General features: G+C 37.4%; 1 protein-coding gene across 2 annotated transcripts in view; it reads left to right on the top strand.

Annotated features, from left to right (window-relative positions):
• TOMM70 (translocase of outer mitochondrial membrane 70) overlaps positions 1–17445 on the top strand; it is a 45347-nt gene that overhangs the window by 25037 nt on the left and 2865 nt on the right. For both annotated transcript variants that reach the window (XM_027103379.1, XM_027103388.1), the window contains exons 6-11: positions 418–625; positions 3332–3466; positions 4540–4647; positions 5524–5640; positions 16608–16705; positions 17294–17416. In XM_027103379.1, coding sequence (XP_026959180.1) covers positions 418–625; positions 3332–3466; positions 4540–4647; positions 5524–5640; positions 16608–16705; positions 17294–17416 — 789 coding nt within the window. The remainder of the gene's footprint in view (positions 1–417; positions 626–3331; positions 3467–4539; positions 4648–5523; positions 5641–16607; positions 16706–17293; positions 17417–17445) is intronic.

Here is a 17445-nt window from a genome sequence, read left to right as displayed (position 1 = left end):
CGTGCCATCAATGTGCCACAGAGAAGAAGGTGAATAAGACAGGATCATTTTCTATGTTGCAGATCAGTCTGTCATTAGCTTATCTTTTCATGTGTCTAAATGTTGAAGCCTGGGCAATAACCCTAGGTTTCTGCCATTTTCTCTGTTGTTTCCTTTTTTAAAACTCTTTCTTCAAGGCAGCAAGAAAATCCCAGTCTGCATCAAAAATCCTAATCTGTTACACACACTGCCCCGCATACCACCATCCACACTCCAGTCTTACATTGACTGGCTAACTTGTTTAAGGGGAGGAGGACAGTTGTTTAACTCAGGTATACTAAATGTGGCAAGTTTTAGCATTTGATGCTTTTTTAGTAATTTTTTATGTTCATTTTATTAGTAATAAATAGTAATTTCCTGTGCTTACTTTATTTTCAGCTCTGGATACTTAAAGGCCAAACAGTATATGGAGGAAGAAAACTATGATAAAATCATAAGTGAATGCTCAAAAGAAATAGATGCCCAAGGCAAATACATGGCAGAAGCATTATTACTACGAGCTACTTTCTACTTGCTTATTGGTAATGCCAACGCAGCCAAACCAGATTTAGATAAGGTCATCAGCTTGAAAGAAGCTAATGTGAAGGTACATTTAAAACTCTGTGTGTGTGCATGTGAAAAAATTAATAATAAATAAAAATAAGACTTTTAGGTATGTTTTGCCAAAGTTTTGGCATTTCAGTTGCCATTCTCCAAAAGATTATTTTTTGTTTTGGAAGGGACTACGCCTAATGATGATTGAGTTGGTGCAGTGAAACTGAATCATAAATGTCAGTGATAGATATCTTTAACTAGGAAAGGACCTTTTTTTTTCCCCTATAATATGTGGTAGCTTCAGCTTCCCCGTATAGCTTCTGCTTACTGTATTGGACTATATTTGGGTAGGGGTAAAGGTGATGTAGCAGTGCTATAGGTAGTATTGTAAATAACATGCAATATGTAGTACAGGGTTATAAAATGCATTTAATAAAAAATAAACACATTTAATATATTCTGATTTTATTTACATGAGGAAAAAACAAGATCTAAAAATATAATATTGAAATATACTGAAATATACCAAAAGTTTTTGCAGTTGTGTGGTTGGAACAGCTTTTCGTTTTCTAAGTGTTCTTGTGTGTATGTAGTTATTTTTATAATTAAGATTCGGTGGGGGGGTCTGTCGAATATGAGCCTTCTACTCAGTGTAACAAGAATAGCGGTTAGCTGCCAAAGTGCTGTACTCCTTATTAGATGGTTAACATCTCTTTTTCCTCATTGAATTAAGTGAACTCTGGCTTTATTCACCTCCAAATGAAAAATATTTGTTAAAAGTCCTTCTCAAAATAGATTTTCAAGTTGAAGATACCCTAGTAATAATTAATTTTATTTCCTGCTGATTTTCCTGATGATTACAAATATGTTCTGTTATGTGTTTTTGTTATTGTTGTGAGGGCATTCTTATTTGTTTCATTGAGGAAGACATTTGTATGTACTTTTGCCTTGAAAAAAATTTTAGAGAAGAACCCTATTTCTTATTTCATGATCATGATTTTTTGTTTTAATGGCAAGTGATGATGCCTGTCATATGCCATGTACAAAAATGAGCTCAGAACGGATCAGAGACCTGAATGTTAAGAGCCAAAACTATAAAACTCTTAGAAGAAAACATAGGAGGAAATCTTCAATACTTTAGATTAAGCTGTGGTTCCTTAGGCATGACACCAAAAGCACAAGTGACCAAAAAAAGGGAAAACACATTCCACAGGATAGGAGAAAATATTCACGAGTCATATATCTGATAAGGGGCTTGTATCCAGAATATATTAAAGAAGTTTTCTTACAACTCAACAATAAAAAGATAGCCTAATTTAAAACCAGGAAAGGATCTGAATAGACATTTTCCCAAAGAATATGTACAAATAGCCAATAAGGACAAGAAAAGCTGCTTAGCATCATTAGCCCTTAGGGAAATGCAAATCAAAATCACAACGAGGTATCACTTTATACCCACTAGGATGGCTGTAATCAGAAATTTGGACAATTAAAAGTATTAGTATAGATATGGAGAAGTTGGAACTCTCATACATTGCTGGTAGGAATGTCAAATGGTAAAATCCCTTTGGAAATTAGTTGGGGTTGGGAAGTTCCTCAAAATGTTAAACATAGAGTTACCATGTGACCCAGTAGTTCCTCTCCTAGGTATCTATACCCATGAGAATTGAATTCATATGTCAACACAAAAACTTGTACATGAATGTTCATAGCAGCATTATTCATAAGAGCCAAAAAGTGGAAGCCTTCTTGGGCTTCCCTGGTGGCGCAGTGGTTGAGAGTCCACCTGCCGATGCAGGGGACATGGGTTCGTGCCCCGGTCCGGGAATATCCCACATACCACGGAGCGGCTGGGCCCGTGAGCCATGGCCGCTGAGCCTGCGCGTCCGGAGTCTGTGCTCCGCAACAGGAGAGGCCACAACAGTGAGAGGCCCGCGTACCGCAAAAAAAAAAAAAAAAAAAAAGTGGAAGCAACTCAAATGTCCATCAGCTGGGGAACAGATAAATAAAATGTGATATATCTATACAATGGAATATTATTTAACCATTAAAAAAGAATGAGCTGGATGAAGTGAGAGAGTAGCACTGACATATATACACCACCAAATGTAAAATGGATGGCTAGTGGGAAGCTGCACAGGGAGATCAGCTCCAATGCTTTGTGATGACCTAGAGGGGTGGGGTGGGGTGGGGTGGGGTGGGGAGGGTGGGAGGGAGGCTCAAGAAGGAGGGGATATGGGGGTATATGTATACACATAGCTGGTTCACTTTGTTATACAGCAGAAACTAACACACCATTGTAAAGCAATTATACTCCAATAAAGGTATTTTAAAAAAGAAAAGAATGAAGTACTGATACATGTTACAACATAGACAAACCTTGAAAACATGCTATGTGAAAGAAGCCAGTCACAAAAAGACTGCATTATGTACAATTCCAGTTTGTATGAAATGTCTGGAATATACACATCCATAGAAAGAGAAAAAAGACTGATGGTTTCTAGGGACTGAGAATTAGGCAGGAAATAGGGAATGCCTGCTAATGTGTATGAGATTTCCTTCGGGAGTGATGAAAACATTCTAGAATTAGTGGTGACAGTTGCACAACTCTAAATATACTAAAAATGACTGGCTTATATACTTTTAAAGGGTGAGCTTTATGGTACGTGAATTACATCTCAATACAGCTGTTATTTTAAAAAAACTAAATTAGAATAAAAGTAGTAATGATGAATCTTTCCTCATTTGGGGTATATAGCTTCGAGCAAATGCTCTCATCAAAAGAGGCAGCATGTATATGCAACAGCAGCAGCCTTTGCTGTCTACTCAGGATTTTAACATGGCTGCCGACATCGATCCTCAGAATGCAGATGTTTATCACCACCGAGGACAGGTAAATTAATTTTCTTAAAAAGTTCTGATCTTTGAATTAAGGAATTTGATACCATTTTGAGAATGTCTTTAAAGTTTTCTTGCATCACTTGTGATAGCTGTGAACAAAGTATCAGAGTGGTTTACAGTTTGGGTTGGCATTTATTTAGTCCCATCTTGAACATTTGTCCTGATATTTACTTGCAAAAAAAAAGGAAGAGGAAGGCTATAAATGTTGGCTTTTGCATATCAGGTTTGTTTTTCAGGTGTTTCTGCTTCATAGGTTTTCAAGATTAAAAACATGTAAAACATGTTTCAACATTAAAACGTTAAAAACGTAGTGACAAAGAAAGAAAATGTAATGAGCATTTTGAGTTAATGCTAGAATCAACAGAATGATTTTTGTGGGCTTCTTGCTGTAAGGAAATATTAGCCTGAATTATCCAGACAGTATCAAAAAAATCTCTTCTGAATGGAGTTTTATAACATGCATATTTGTTTTTTAGTAAAAATATATAGTGAAGAAAACAGTTCCCAATTTCAGCCTCATCTGGAGAAAACACGGCTTTATAAATCTGCTTGTGTGAGGTGGCTTCTTGGAATGCATTAGAGTAGAAAGTATGGGCTAATCCATATAATAACAGAAAAGTCAGGTTCTTTCTAATGGAGAATTTTATCTCATATTTCTGTCTGAGGGGTCTTAAGAAGTGTTGAGATAACCTTAAAATTCTTGGTATTTTGATCCTTACTGGTAGTGTCTTTTAAGATTAATTTGAAATGTAATTATCTACTGTCTGATCTACTTTGACGTTTGAAAGTACAGATACTTCATTTTCTAGAAGAAAAATCACTTAAGAGTGATGAAAAATGGTAGGTTTATAGTGCTTTTTAAAAAAATTGGACACTGGTTTTAAGTTTTAGAATCTTTCCTTTAAAATTATAAGATTTTCTAGTTCACTATTTCTAGAAAGTAATTCTATATTGAATAATTTCATGCGTAGCATTATGCAGAGCTGTACTAAGAGGCACGGTACATATTTAACTGGTGTACTTGTTATTTTGAACTGCGTTTATCTATGTACTTTTTTTCCTTAGCTGAAAATACTGCTTGATCAAGTTGAAGAAGCAGTAGCAGATTTTGATGAATGTATTAGATTAAGACCTGAGTCTGCTCTGGCACAAGCTCAGAAATGTTTTGCATTGGTAGGTTCGACTTTCTTTTGTATTTTCCTAAACATCAGTATTTCCCATTGATAACAAAAATGAGTATTATTGTCTACAAAATCATCTACTGACAGGGAGAAAAAAATGTCAGTTTAGGAAAGTAGAAGTGTGTATTACTTGAGGTTCTGCTCCAATATTTCTCTGGATGCCTTATTTGGTTCATCTTGATAGATGTTTGTCCCTGATTTTATGCCCCCTAAACAGCACTCTTCTCTCTAATTCTCTACCATAAACCAGTATGAAGAACAAAAGCATTTAGAGGAAATACTCTGCAATCATGACACCATATAACTCATCTTTCATTTCGCCTTTGTAGAGCTATTAATATTCAGAAACACAAAGTTGAAAATTAGGTAAAATAAGGCCATTTCTAGTGAAATCAGATACTTCAGTTAACCCCGTACCCTGAGTCCTAAAAGGATTTTCCTTTTAAAGAAAGAAATTGGGTCACAAACACATTTATATTACAGATTAAAAATGTTATCAGATGAAGCTTTATAATACTTTTATTATGAAGTAATAATAAAAAATAAATAATAAAGTGATAATATATTGAATTTAAAATTCCCCTACTTATGTACAAAGTTAACCTGTTACAAGTTAGTTTGTCTTCTTCTAGAATACTGAACATCTTGAAATTGTTTAGTGGCAATGAAGTCCTAATTGTACATAGCCTTTGGATCCCTGCTCTAGAGATATTCCCGTGGAACCCTTTTAGATGCAGCAAATTATGTAGCAGATTGCCTGCTTCTCTGGAAATATTTATGTAATTTTGTGTGACTTTTATAATATGTTAACATTTCCTGAGTTTTTGAGTTCTTGATTTGACCGGCCTGTTTTGATTTTTTTACACAGTATCGCCAAGCATATACGGGAAACAATTCTTCACAAATCCAAGCAGCTATGAAAGGTTTTGAAGAGGTCATAAAGAAATTTCCAAGGTGTGCTGAAGGCTATGCATTATATGCCCAGGTAAATATCATTTTTCATATTTTTTCACTTGCCAGATCTTTTTTAAAGAACTGCATTCATATCTTGAATGCTAGCCTGGAAATCAGAAAATAGTGCTTCTCTTGTTGCAGCTTTTGTGGAAGCAGATGGCTTTGTTCCTGCTTTGTTTCTCCTGGTCCCCAGGATGGTCCTGGATCATCTTAAGAGGACTTCCTATGTTATACAATTTGAAAACTGTGGCCCTAAACTTGTAACATGGGGAAGCTTAAATAGAGCATTTCCCTCATGTTTTCATTTGGATTGGATTTGCGAAATTTAATTATCTTAGGAAAATCTACTGTATGCAATTGGTGAGGGAAATGTCCTTGGAAAGGTTTTTCTTTCTATTTGATCACTGTTCTTTTAAATGGTTAGATAGTCTGTAACAGCTCATTTTAATCTCTCTGGTTTGTTTAAAATTCTTGAAGCTTTCCTTGGTTTAGGATTGAAGCTATGGAAAGTAGGATTTAAATTCAGATTATTTTCACGTTTTGGTTTTTTTTTTGGCCGCAGTGGGTCTTCGTTGCTGCACGTGGGCTTTCTCTAGTTGCAGCGAGCAGGGGCTGCTCTTTGTTGCGGTGCGTGGGCTTCTCATTGCAGTGGCTTCTCTTGTTGCGGAGGACAGGCTCTAAGCCTTCAGTAGTTGTGGTGTGTGGGCTCAGTAGTTGTGGCGCACGGGCTTAGTTGCTCTGTGGCATGTGGGATCTTCCAGACTAGGGCCCGAACCTGTGTCTCCTGCATTGGCAGGCAGATTCTTAACCACTGCGCCACCAGGGAAGCCCCACTTTTTAAATTATAGTTTGAAGTCTTTGAAAACTTATTTATTAATTTTAAATTATCCATTTAAATGAAAATGATTAACTTCTTATAGCCACAGTTAAAGAGTTTTTCCTCTAATTAACTGATCTCTGAATGACTGTTTCTTTCTTACTCTTTAAGGTGAAAGCTGCTTTTGGTATCTCAAAAACCAGCCATCTCAAAACTCTATATATTTTCTCTTATTCTTCTTATTCCAAAGAAATGTTGTTCCCCTCCCTCCTTATCCCCCCAAACATCACAGAAACAGGAAGCATTTAAAAATGACCGTCTGTATTAGACTCCTACCTCCAGACATTTTTAGGGTTGTTTTGTTTTTAATTTCCTTCATGTTATCTTTAGTCCAGTTATAAGAAAAGTTCCACAGGATAAAACTTTCTTTTTGAGGGTTTATTGAGAGGGACTATAGAAGATTGATTGTGTCGGATCTATTATATAAAGTCCTACCATCACTGCATTATTAAGGGTTGAAATTCTGCAGTATGAAGTACAACCCAGGAATTCTTTTTTTGTTTCTTTGTTTTTAATATATTCTTTTCCATTATAGTTTATCACAGGATATTGAGTATAGTTCCCTGTGCTATACAATAGGACCTTGTTCTTTATCCATTCTAAATGTAATAGTTTGCATCTACCAACCCCAAACTCCCAGTCCGTCCCTCTCTCTCTCCCGCTCCTGCTTGGCAACCACAAGTCTGTTCTCTATGTCTGTGAGTCTGTTTCCTTTTTATAGATAGGTTCATTTGTGCCATATTTTAGGTTCCACATATAAGTGATATCATATGGTATTTGTCTTTCTCTTTCTGACTTACTTCACTTAGTATGATATTCTCCAGTTGCATCCATGTTGCTGCAAATAGCATTATTTTGTTCTTTTTTATGGCTGAGTAGTATTCCATTGTATATATATGTACTACATCTTCTTTATCCATTAATCTGTTGATGGACACCTAGGTTGTTTCCATGTTTTGGCTATTGTGAAGAGTGCTGTTATGAACATAGGGGTACATGCATTTTTTTTTTAACATCTTTACTGCAGTATAATTGCTTTACAATGTTGCGTTAGTTTCTCCTGTATAACAAAGGGAATCAGCTGTATGCATATGTATATCTCCATATCTCCTCCCCCTTGTGTCTCCCTCCCACCCTCCTTATCCCACCCCTCTAGGTGCTCACAAAGCACCAAGCTGATCTCCCTGTGCTATGTGGCTGCTTCCCACTAGCTATCTGTTTTACATTTGGTAGTGTATATATGTCCATGCTACTTTCTAACTTCATCCCAGCTTACCCTTCCCCCTCCCTGTGTCCTGAAGTCCATTCTCTATGTCTGCATCTTTATTCCTGTCCTGCCCCTAGGTTCATTAGAACCATTTTTTTTTTTAGATTCCATATATATGTGTTAGCATATGGTATTTGTTTTTCTGACTTACTTCACTCTGTATGACAGACTCTAGGTCCATTGACCTCACTACAAATAACTCAATTTCATTTCTTTTTATGGCTGAGTAATATTCCATTGTATATATGTGCCACATCTTCTTATCCATTCATCTGTTGATGGACACTTAGGTTGCTTCTATGTCCTGGCTATTGTAAATAGTGCTGCAGTGAACATTGTGGTACATGAGTCTTTTTGAACTATGGTTTTCTAAGGGTATATGCCCAGTAGTGAGATTGCTAAGTCATATGGTAGTGCTGTTTTTAGTTTTTTAAGGAACCTCCATACTGTTCTGTAGTGGCTGTATCAATTCACATTCCCACCAACAGTGCAAGAGGGTTCCCTTTTCTCCACACCCTCTCCAGAATTTACTGTTTGTACGTTTTTAGATGATGGCCATTCTGACCAGTGTGAGGTGATACCGCATTGTAGTTTTGATTTGCATTTCTCTGATGACTAGTGATGTTGAACATCTTTTCATGTGTTTTTTGGCAATCTGTATATCTTGTTTGGAGAAATGTCTATTTAGGTCTTCTGCCCATTTTTGGATTGGGTTCTTTGTTTTTTTGATATTGAGCTGCATGTGCTGCTTGTATATTTTGGATATTAATCCTTTGTCAGTTGCTTTGTTTGCAAATATTTTCTCCCATTATGAGGGTTGTCTTTTCGTCTTGTTTATGGTTTCCTTTGCTGTGCAAAAGCTTTGAAGTTTCATTAGGTCCCATTTGCTTATTTTTGTTTTTATTCCCATCTCTCTAGGAGGTGGGTCAAAAAGGATCTTGCTGTGATTTATGTCATAGAGTCTTCTGCCTATATTTTCCTCTAAGAGTTTGATAGTGTCTGGCCTTACATTTAGGTCTTTAATCCATTTTGAGTTTATTTTTGTGTATGGTGTTAGGAAGTGTTCTAATTTCATTCTCTTACATGTAGCTGTCCATTTTTCCTAGCACCACTTATTGAAGAGGCTGTCTTTTCTCCATTGTATAATCTTGCCTCCTTTACCAAAGATAAGGTGACCATATGTACATGGGTTTATCTCTGGGCTTTCTATCCTGTTCCATTGATCTATATCTCTGTTTTTGTGCCAGTACCATACTGTCTTGATTACTGTAGCTTTGTAGTATAGTCTGAAGTCCAGGAGCCTGATTCTGATTCCTCCAGCTCCGTTTTTCTTTCTCGCTCTTGCTTTGGCTATTTGGGGTCTTTTGTGTTTCCATACAAATTGTAAAATTGTTTGTTCTAGTTCTGTGAAAAATGCCCGTGGTAGTTTGATATGAACTGCATTGAATCTTTAGATTGCTTTTGGGTAGTATAGTCATTTTCACAATGTTGATTCTTCCAATCCAAGAACATAGTATATCTCTCCATCTGTTTGTATCGTCTTTAATTTCTTTCATCAGTGTGTTATAGTTTTCTGCATACAGGTCTTTTGTCTCCTTAGGTAGGTTTATTCCTGGGTATTTTATTCTTTTTGTTGCAGTGGTAAATGGGAGTGTTTCTTTAATATCTCTTTCAGATTTTTCATCCTTAGTGTATAGAAATACAAGAGATTTCTGTGCACTAATTTTGTATCCTGCTACTCTACCATATTGATTGATTAGCTCTAGTAGTTTTCTGGTAGCATCTTTAGGATTCCCTCTGTATAGTATCATGTCATCTGCAAACAGTGACAGCTTTGCTTCTTCTTTTCCAATTTGGATTCCTTTTATTTCTTTTTCTTCTCTGATTGCTGTGGCTAAAACTTCCAAAACTATGTTGAATAATAGTGGTGAGAATGGACAACCTTGTCTTGTTCCTGATCTTAGAAGAAATGGTTTCGGTTTTTTACCACTGAGATGATGTTGCCTGTGGGTTTGTCATATATGGCCTTTATTATGTTGAGGAAAGTTCCCTCTATGCCTACTTTCTGGAGAGTTTTTATCATAAATGGGTGTTGAATTTTGTCAAAAGCTTCTTCTGCGTCTATTGAGATGATCATATGGTTGTGATCCTTCAATTTGTTAATATGGTGTATCATATTGATTGATTTGCATATATTGAAGAATACTTGCATTCCTGGGATAAACCCGACTTGATCATGGTGTATGATCCTTTTAATGTGCTGTTGGATTTTGTTTGCTAGTATTTTGTTGAGGATTTTTGCATCTATGTTCATCAGAGATATTGATCTCTAGTTTTCTTTTTTTTGTGACATCTTTGTTTGGAAGTGTTCCTCCCTCTGCTATATTTTGGAAGAGTTTGAGAAGGATAGGTGTTAGCTCTTCTCTAAATGTTTGATAGAATTCTCCCGTGAAGCCATCTGGTCCTGGGCTTTTGTTTGTTGGAAGATTTTTAATCACAGTCTCAATTTCATTTTTAATCACAGTCTCAATGCTTGTGATTGGTCTGTTTATATTTTCTATTTCTTCCTGGTTCAGTCTTGGAAGGTTGTGCTTTTCTAAGAATTTGTCCATTTTTTTCCAGGTTTTCCATTTTATTGGCATATCGTTGCTTGTAGTAATCTCTCGTGATCCTTTGTATTTCTGCAGTGTCAGTTGTTACTTCTCCTTTTTCATTTCTAATTCTATTGATTTGAGTCTTCTCCCTTTTTTTCTTGATGAGTCTGGGTAATGGTTTATCAGTTTTGTTTATCTTCTCAAAGAACCAGCTTTTAGATTTATTGATCTTTGCTATCTTTTCCTTCATTTCTTTTTCATTGATTTCTGGTCTGATCTTTGTGTTTTCTTTCCTTCTGCTAACTTTGGGGTATTTTTGTTCTTCTTCCTCTAATTGTTTAGGTATAAGGTTAGGTTGTTTTTTTGAGATGTTGCTTATTTTTTGAGGTAGGATTGTATTGCTATAAACTTCCCTCTTAGAACTGCTTTTGCTGCATCCCGTAGGTTTTGGGTCGTCGTGTTTTCATTGTCATTTGTTTCTGGGTACTTTTTGATTTCCTCTTTGATTTTGTCAGTGATCTCTTGGTTATTTAGTAGCGTATTGTTTAGCCTCCATGTGTTTGTATTTTTTACAGTTTTTTTCCTGTAATTGATATCTAGTCTCATAGCATTGTGGTCAGAAAAGATACTTGCTACAAATTCAGTTTTCTTAAATTTACCAAGGCTTCATTTGTGACCCAGGATATGATCTATACTGGAGGATATTCCACGAGCACTTGAGGAGAAAGTGTATTCTGTTGTTTTTGGATGGAATGTCCTATAAATATCAATTAAGTCCATCTTGTTGAATGTGTCATTTAAAGCTTTTGTTTCCTTATTTATTTTCATTTTGGATGATCTGTCCGTTGGTGAAAGTGGGGTGTTAAAGTCTGCTGCTGTGATTGTGTTACTGTCGATCTCCCCTTTCATGACTGTTAGCATTTGCCTTATGTATTGAGGTGCTCCTATGTTGGGTACATAAATCTTTACAATTGTTATATTTTCTTCTTGGATTGATCCCTTGATCATTATGCAGTCTCCTTCTTTGTCTCTTTTAATAGTCTTTATTTTAAAGTCTATTCTATCTGATATAAGAATTGCTACTCCAACTTTCTTTTGATTTCCATTTGCATGGAATATCTTTTTCCATCCTCTCACTTTCAGTCTGTATGTGTCCCTAGGTCTGAAGTGGGGCTCTTTTAGACAGCATATGTACGGGTCTTGTTTTTGTATCCATTCAGCCAGTCTGTGTCTTTTGGTTGGAGCATTTAATCCACTTACATTTAAGGTAATTATCGATATGTATGTTCCTATTACCATTTTCTTAATTGTTTTGGGTTTGTTATTGTAGGTCTTTTCCTTCTGTTGTGTTTCCTGCCTAGAGAAGTTCCTTTAGCATTTGTTGTAGAGCTGGTTTGGTGGTGCTGAATTCTCTTAAATTTTGCTTATCTGTAAAGGTTTTAATTTCTCCATCGAATCTGAATGAGATCCTTGCTGGGTAGAGTAATCTTGGTTATAGGTTCTTCCCTTTCATCACTTTAAATATGTCCTACCACTCCCTTGTGGCTTACAGAGTTTCTGCTGAAAAGTCAGCTGTTAACCTGATGGGGATTCCCTTGTATGTTATGTATTGCGTTTTCCTTGTTGCTTCTAATATTTTTTCTTTGTATTTAATTTTTGATAGTTTGATTAATATGTGTCTTGGCGTGTTTCTCTTTGGGTTTATCCTTTATGGTACTGTCTGTGCTTCCTGGACTTGATTGTCTATATCCTTTCCCATGTTAGGGAAGTTTTTGACTATAATCTCTTCAAATATTTTCTCAGACCCTTTCTTTTTCCATCTTCTTCTGGGACCCATATAATTCGAATGTTGGTGCATTTAATGTTGTCCCAGAGGTCTCTAAGACTGTCCTCAATTCTTTTCGTTCTTTTTTCTTTATCCTGCTTCTTGACAGTTATTTCCAACATTTTATCTTCCAGCTCACTTATCCGTTCTTCTGCCTCAGTTATTCAGTTATTGATTCCTTCTAGAGTATTTTTAATTTCAGTAATTGTGTTGTTCATCTCTGTTTGTTTGCTCTTTAGTTCTTCTAGATCCTTGTTAAATGTTTCTTGTATTTTCTCCATTGTGTTTCCAAAATTTTGGATCATCTTTACTGTCGTTACTCTGAATTTTTTTCAGGTAGGTTGCCTATTTCGTCTTCATTTAATTGGTCTTGTAGGTTTTTACCTTGCTCCTTTGTTTGTAACATATTTTTTATAATTTCCTTTTTTTTTTTTTTGATGGGTGGTGCTGTATTTCTGTCTTACTGGCTGTTTAGCCTGAGACATCTAGCACTGGAGTCTGCAGGCAGTTGGATAGAGCTGGGTCTTGGTGCTGAGATGAGGCCCTCTGGGAGGCCTCACTCTGAATGATATTCCCTGGGGTCCTAAGTTCTCTGTTAGTCCAGCAGTTTGGACTTGGAGTTCCCACCACAGGAGCTCGTTGCCCAACCTCCGGCCTGGGAACCAAGATTCCGCAAGCTTTGTGGTGCGGTAAAAAAAAGAAAACAGAAAAAAAAACCAAACTGTACAGTATCAAAGAAAATAAAATTAGAAAGATAAAAAATGTATTAGGAAAAATAAAACTATAATTGAACCAACTGCAACAATGTAAAATAAAACCACACCAGAAAAAAGAAAACAGAAAAGGGGAAGGGGGAACAAGCCAAAAGGAGAGATCACTAGCAAAGTATAAAGAATAAAATAAAACTAGAAAAATAAAAGATTTATTAGGGAACATAATAATATAAAAGAATCAACAACAGTGAATCAACAAGGTAAAACAGAACCCCAATCTAAAAGAGGAAAAAGGAAAAAAAAAAAAAAGCCTTGGCCGTGGTGGCAGAGTTTAGGTGGGGTGGGACTTAGGCAGGGGTGGGTTTTAGGGTGGGGCGGAACCTAGGCAGGTGGGGGGGGTGTCGTTTGAGTGTGGGGTGGAGCCTAGGCGGGGTGACTTTCAAGCATGGGGTGGGGCCTCTGCTTAGGACCTGAATGATCAAGGAAGGGGAGAGGCAGTATGTCCAAAGGAGGGCTTCCGGAGTGTGGAGTTTCAGAGTTTGGATGTCGGGCCCTGAGTGAGGGTGTGTGGGTGGGGTTTAGGCCCAGCGCGTTGGAGGGGGTCTCTGAGTGCAGAGGTAGGGCCCTGGGTGGGGGTGTAGGGGCGGGGCTTGGGTTCTGTGGAGCAGGAGGGAGGCTTTAAGGGCAGAGTATTAGGCCTCGGAGCCCAACAGGCTCCCCGGTGCCTAAGTGGACAGGAAGAGCACTGGCCGTGTTCCCTTCTGTTCTTTCGCACCCCTCTCCCAACTGTCTCCCCAGGGTCTTCCTCCATTGCTGCTGGACTCCTAACTTTGGGTAGGTCCCACTGGGTGTAGGAACTCCTCCCCTCCCCCAGCTACCCCTCAGGGGTGCCAGTCCCATAGGTCTGGCCTTTACTTTTGCTCCCCCTTCCCTGCCTCCCATTCCCTCAGGACCCGTGTGGCTGGAGGGGTCCTAGGTGGGCAGAGGATCAGGCCCGGTATCTCTTACTGGGGGCCCAAGGGGGCAGGGGAAACCTGGCTACACTCCCTTTTGATCCTCTGCCCTCCCAGTGGTTCCCCAATTTCCCTTTCGGATGTGGGATCCCTTCCCCTCCCCCAGCCACCCCTCAGGGGCGCCAGACCCGTCCCACCTCCACTTCTCCCCCTTCACTCCCCCCACACCCAACATCCTACCCGGTCGCTGGGGGTTTCTCCTGTCCCCTTAGTTGACCATGGTTCCCCACTGGTGCCTGGTAGGTACCCTAGGTGTAAGGAGATGTAAATTCCAAATCCTCCTAGTACGCCATCTTGACTCCACCCCCACATGTATGTTTTTGAATCATATTTTGTCCAGGTATATTTCCAGGAGTGGCATTGCTGGATCATATGGTAATTCTATTTTTAGTTTTCTGAGAACCTCCATACTGTTTTCCATAGTGGCTGTATCAATTTACATTCCCACCAGCAGTGTAGGAGAGTTTCCTTTTCTCCACACCCTCTGCAGCATTTGTTATTTGTAGACTTTTTAATGATGGCCATTCTGACTGGTGTCAGGTGGTACCTCATTGTAGGTTTGATTTTCATTTCTCTATTAGTGATGTTGAGCATCTTTTCATGTGCCTGCTGGCCATCTGTATGTCTTCTTTGGAGAAATGTCTATTAAGGTCTTCTGCCCATTTTTCAGTTGGGTTGTTTGGGTTTTTTTGTTGTTGATTTGTATGAGTTGTTTGTATATTTTGGAGATTAAGTCCTTGTCTGTCTCATCATTTACAAATATTTTCTCCCATTCTGTAGGTTGTCTTTTCTTTTTGGTTATGGTTTCCTTTGCTGTGCAAAAGCTTGTAAGTTTGATTCAGTCCCATTTGTTTAGTTTTGTTTTTATTTCTATTGCCTTGGGAGACTGATCTAAGAAAACATTGGTATAATTTATGTCAGAGATGTTTTGCCTATGCTCTCCTCTAGGAGTTTTATGGTGTCATGTCTTATGTTTTAAGTCTTTAAGGCATTTTGACTTTATTTTTGTGCATGGTATGAGGGTGTGTTCTAACTTCATTGATTTACATGCAGCTCTCCAACTTTCCCAGCACAACTTGCTGAAGAGACTGTCTTTTTCCCATTTTATATTCTTGCCTCTTTTGTCGAAGATTAATTGACCATAGGTGTGTGGGTTTACTTCTGCAACCCAGGAATTCATTAACCTCAGTTTGAAATCTTATCTGCTCAGTCTTTGTTCTTATAATTCCTAGACAGAAAACAAAATGATACATTGGTTGCTGACTACATGCTCAATTAATTGTGAAAGCATGTGTATATAAAATTTTATAGAATGTATAGAAGTTAAAATAGGACAAACACACATTATAATTGTATGACGTTTGTATTGAATAGTACACTTGAGTTTAGGGCTTATATTTAATTAGGAACAAGCCAGAAGGTGACAGGAGCATCTTCATCACTGAAATGAAATTCAGAAAGGCTTTTTTGGTGCAGATTTCTATAAGCAGCTAAAAGAGCAAAGGCCACTGACTAGCTTTTAAAGAAACCAAATACTAGGAACAACTCTTTTGCAGAGGTTTCATGATTGTACATTTCTCCCTCATTATGTTACCTTCAAAACAGGTTTTGGCTTACTTGAGCATCATCTTTTTTTTTTTTTAATAAATTTATTTATTTTATTTTGGCTCTGTTGGGTCTTTGTTGCTGCGCAGGCTTTCTCTAGTTTCGGCGAGCGGGGGCTACTCTTCATTGCGGTGCGAGGGCTTCTCATTGCGGTGGCTTCACTTGTTGCAGAGCACCAGCTCTAGGCACTTGGGCTTCAGTAGTTGTGGCACGCGGGCTCAGTAGTCGTGGTGCACAGGCTTAGTTGCTCCACGGCATGTGGGATCTTCCTGGACCAGGGCTTGAACCTGTGTCCCCTGCATTCGCAGGAGATTCTCAACCCCTGTGCCACCAGGGAAGCCCTACTTGAGCATCATCTTATCAGCACTAGCATTATTACAAGTCTGTTTGCACTAAAGATTCTGTCTTTTGGTCCCTCTTCTGATGTTTGCTTTACTATATATAGCAAATTTTATTTATACATAGAGAGAGAGTTATGTATAGTTACATAGTTACATAGTATGACTTTTTTCTTTGAACCCTGAAGCTTGAGCTTAGATGCTGGCTAACTCTCAGAGTTACAGTTTGATCAGCATGATCTGGTATCCACATAACCAAGCCTTCCATTTCTGCCATGGGATTTGCCTTCAAACAGTTGATTGTAGCTGCTTTCTCTGACCAATCATTTTTAAGGAATGATTCTGATAACAGTTAACATACCTATCTGAACTTATCCTTCCAAATGAGTATTGTTTTTAAAGTAATTCCCTTAGGATATATTATGATAAATTATGAGTAAGTGACATGAATGTACCTGTGAGAATCTGATATTAGAACTTGCACCAAGAGTGGGTTTTTCTGTATTCTAGAGTTTATTAGATCTTCTCCTATTGCATATTACTAACAAATTTAATAAAGAGAACAGTTAAGATTTCATATTTATAATATTGCTATGTAAAAACCCCAATAATTAAGATGCAACATTTTAAATAAGTTTAATCCCCAAAACAATAATTTGGTAATGAATGGTTACATGAAGTAAATTTTAATAATTAATAAGCAGTATACTTTTAACTGCTTAGGGTGACAGTTACCTAAATTTAACTGAAGTATCTCTTCACATAGGCATTAACAGATCAACAGCAGTTTGGTAAAGCTGATGAAATGTATGATAAATGTATTAATTTGGAACCAGACAATGCCACAACATACGTTCATAAAGGGTATGTATTTTTGTGGGTCTGTTTGTTCCAGTAAGAAACTAAATTTCTTGCATAGTAGTAAGATGGATTTCTTTTGGTCGCTGAGAAAGGGGACTGTGGTAGATAGTGTCAGTGTTAACTGAAAAATTTCTTAGTGCTGTGCATGCTTCACTGTTACTTTTTCTTTTACTTATGTTTCATTATTATACAATAATTAGTAAATATGCTATTTTCACCCTAGCTTAAGTATTTCAGTTCTGAACATCCTGTCAGATGTTAACTTGTATCAAAATAGGAAACATGTAAGATAAGTTTTTCCTGTCCTAGTATACTTGAATTGTCATTTTAAAACTTCACTTAAATTTATACAGAGTAAAACATTAAGCTGTGCAAAATAAGTTAATAATAGAGCCTAGACCATTGGACACTCTTTTCATAATAAGGAATTTAGACTACAAAGCCATTATAAATTGAGGGCAAAAAACCAATTTGATGCTGATTCTGTACTGTTTTAGAGTTTGTTTTTCCTTGTAAATTAAATTATAAATTCATTGAGAGCCAGTTGATACTGGGCCATGGTCACATCTGACTGCTGTTTTGCATTTGCAGTTTACTTCAGCTTCAGTGGAAGCAAGATCTGGATAGAGGTTTGGAGCTTATCAGCAAGGCTATTGAAATTGACAATAAATGTGATTTTGCATATGAAACCATGGGAACTATTGAAGTACAAAGGTAACTTCTAGAGTCTGTCCTTAGGAAAG

This window comes from Aethalodelphis obliquidens, unplaced genomic scaffold (genome assembly GCF_003676395.1).
Source record: "Aethalodelphis obliquidens isolate GAN/ISIS:26980383/991018 unplaced genomic scaffold, ASM367639v1 scaffold1, whole genome shotgun sequence".
In the NCBI taxonomy this organism is placed as follows: Eukaryota; Metazoa; Chordata; class Mammalia; order Artiodactyla; family Delphinidae; genus Aethalodelphis; species Aethalodelphis obliquidens.
The sequence above is the reverse complement of the archived record's forward strand: the minus strand, read 5'-3'. Positions and strand labels throughout refer to the sequence as shown.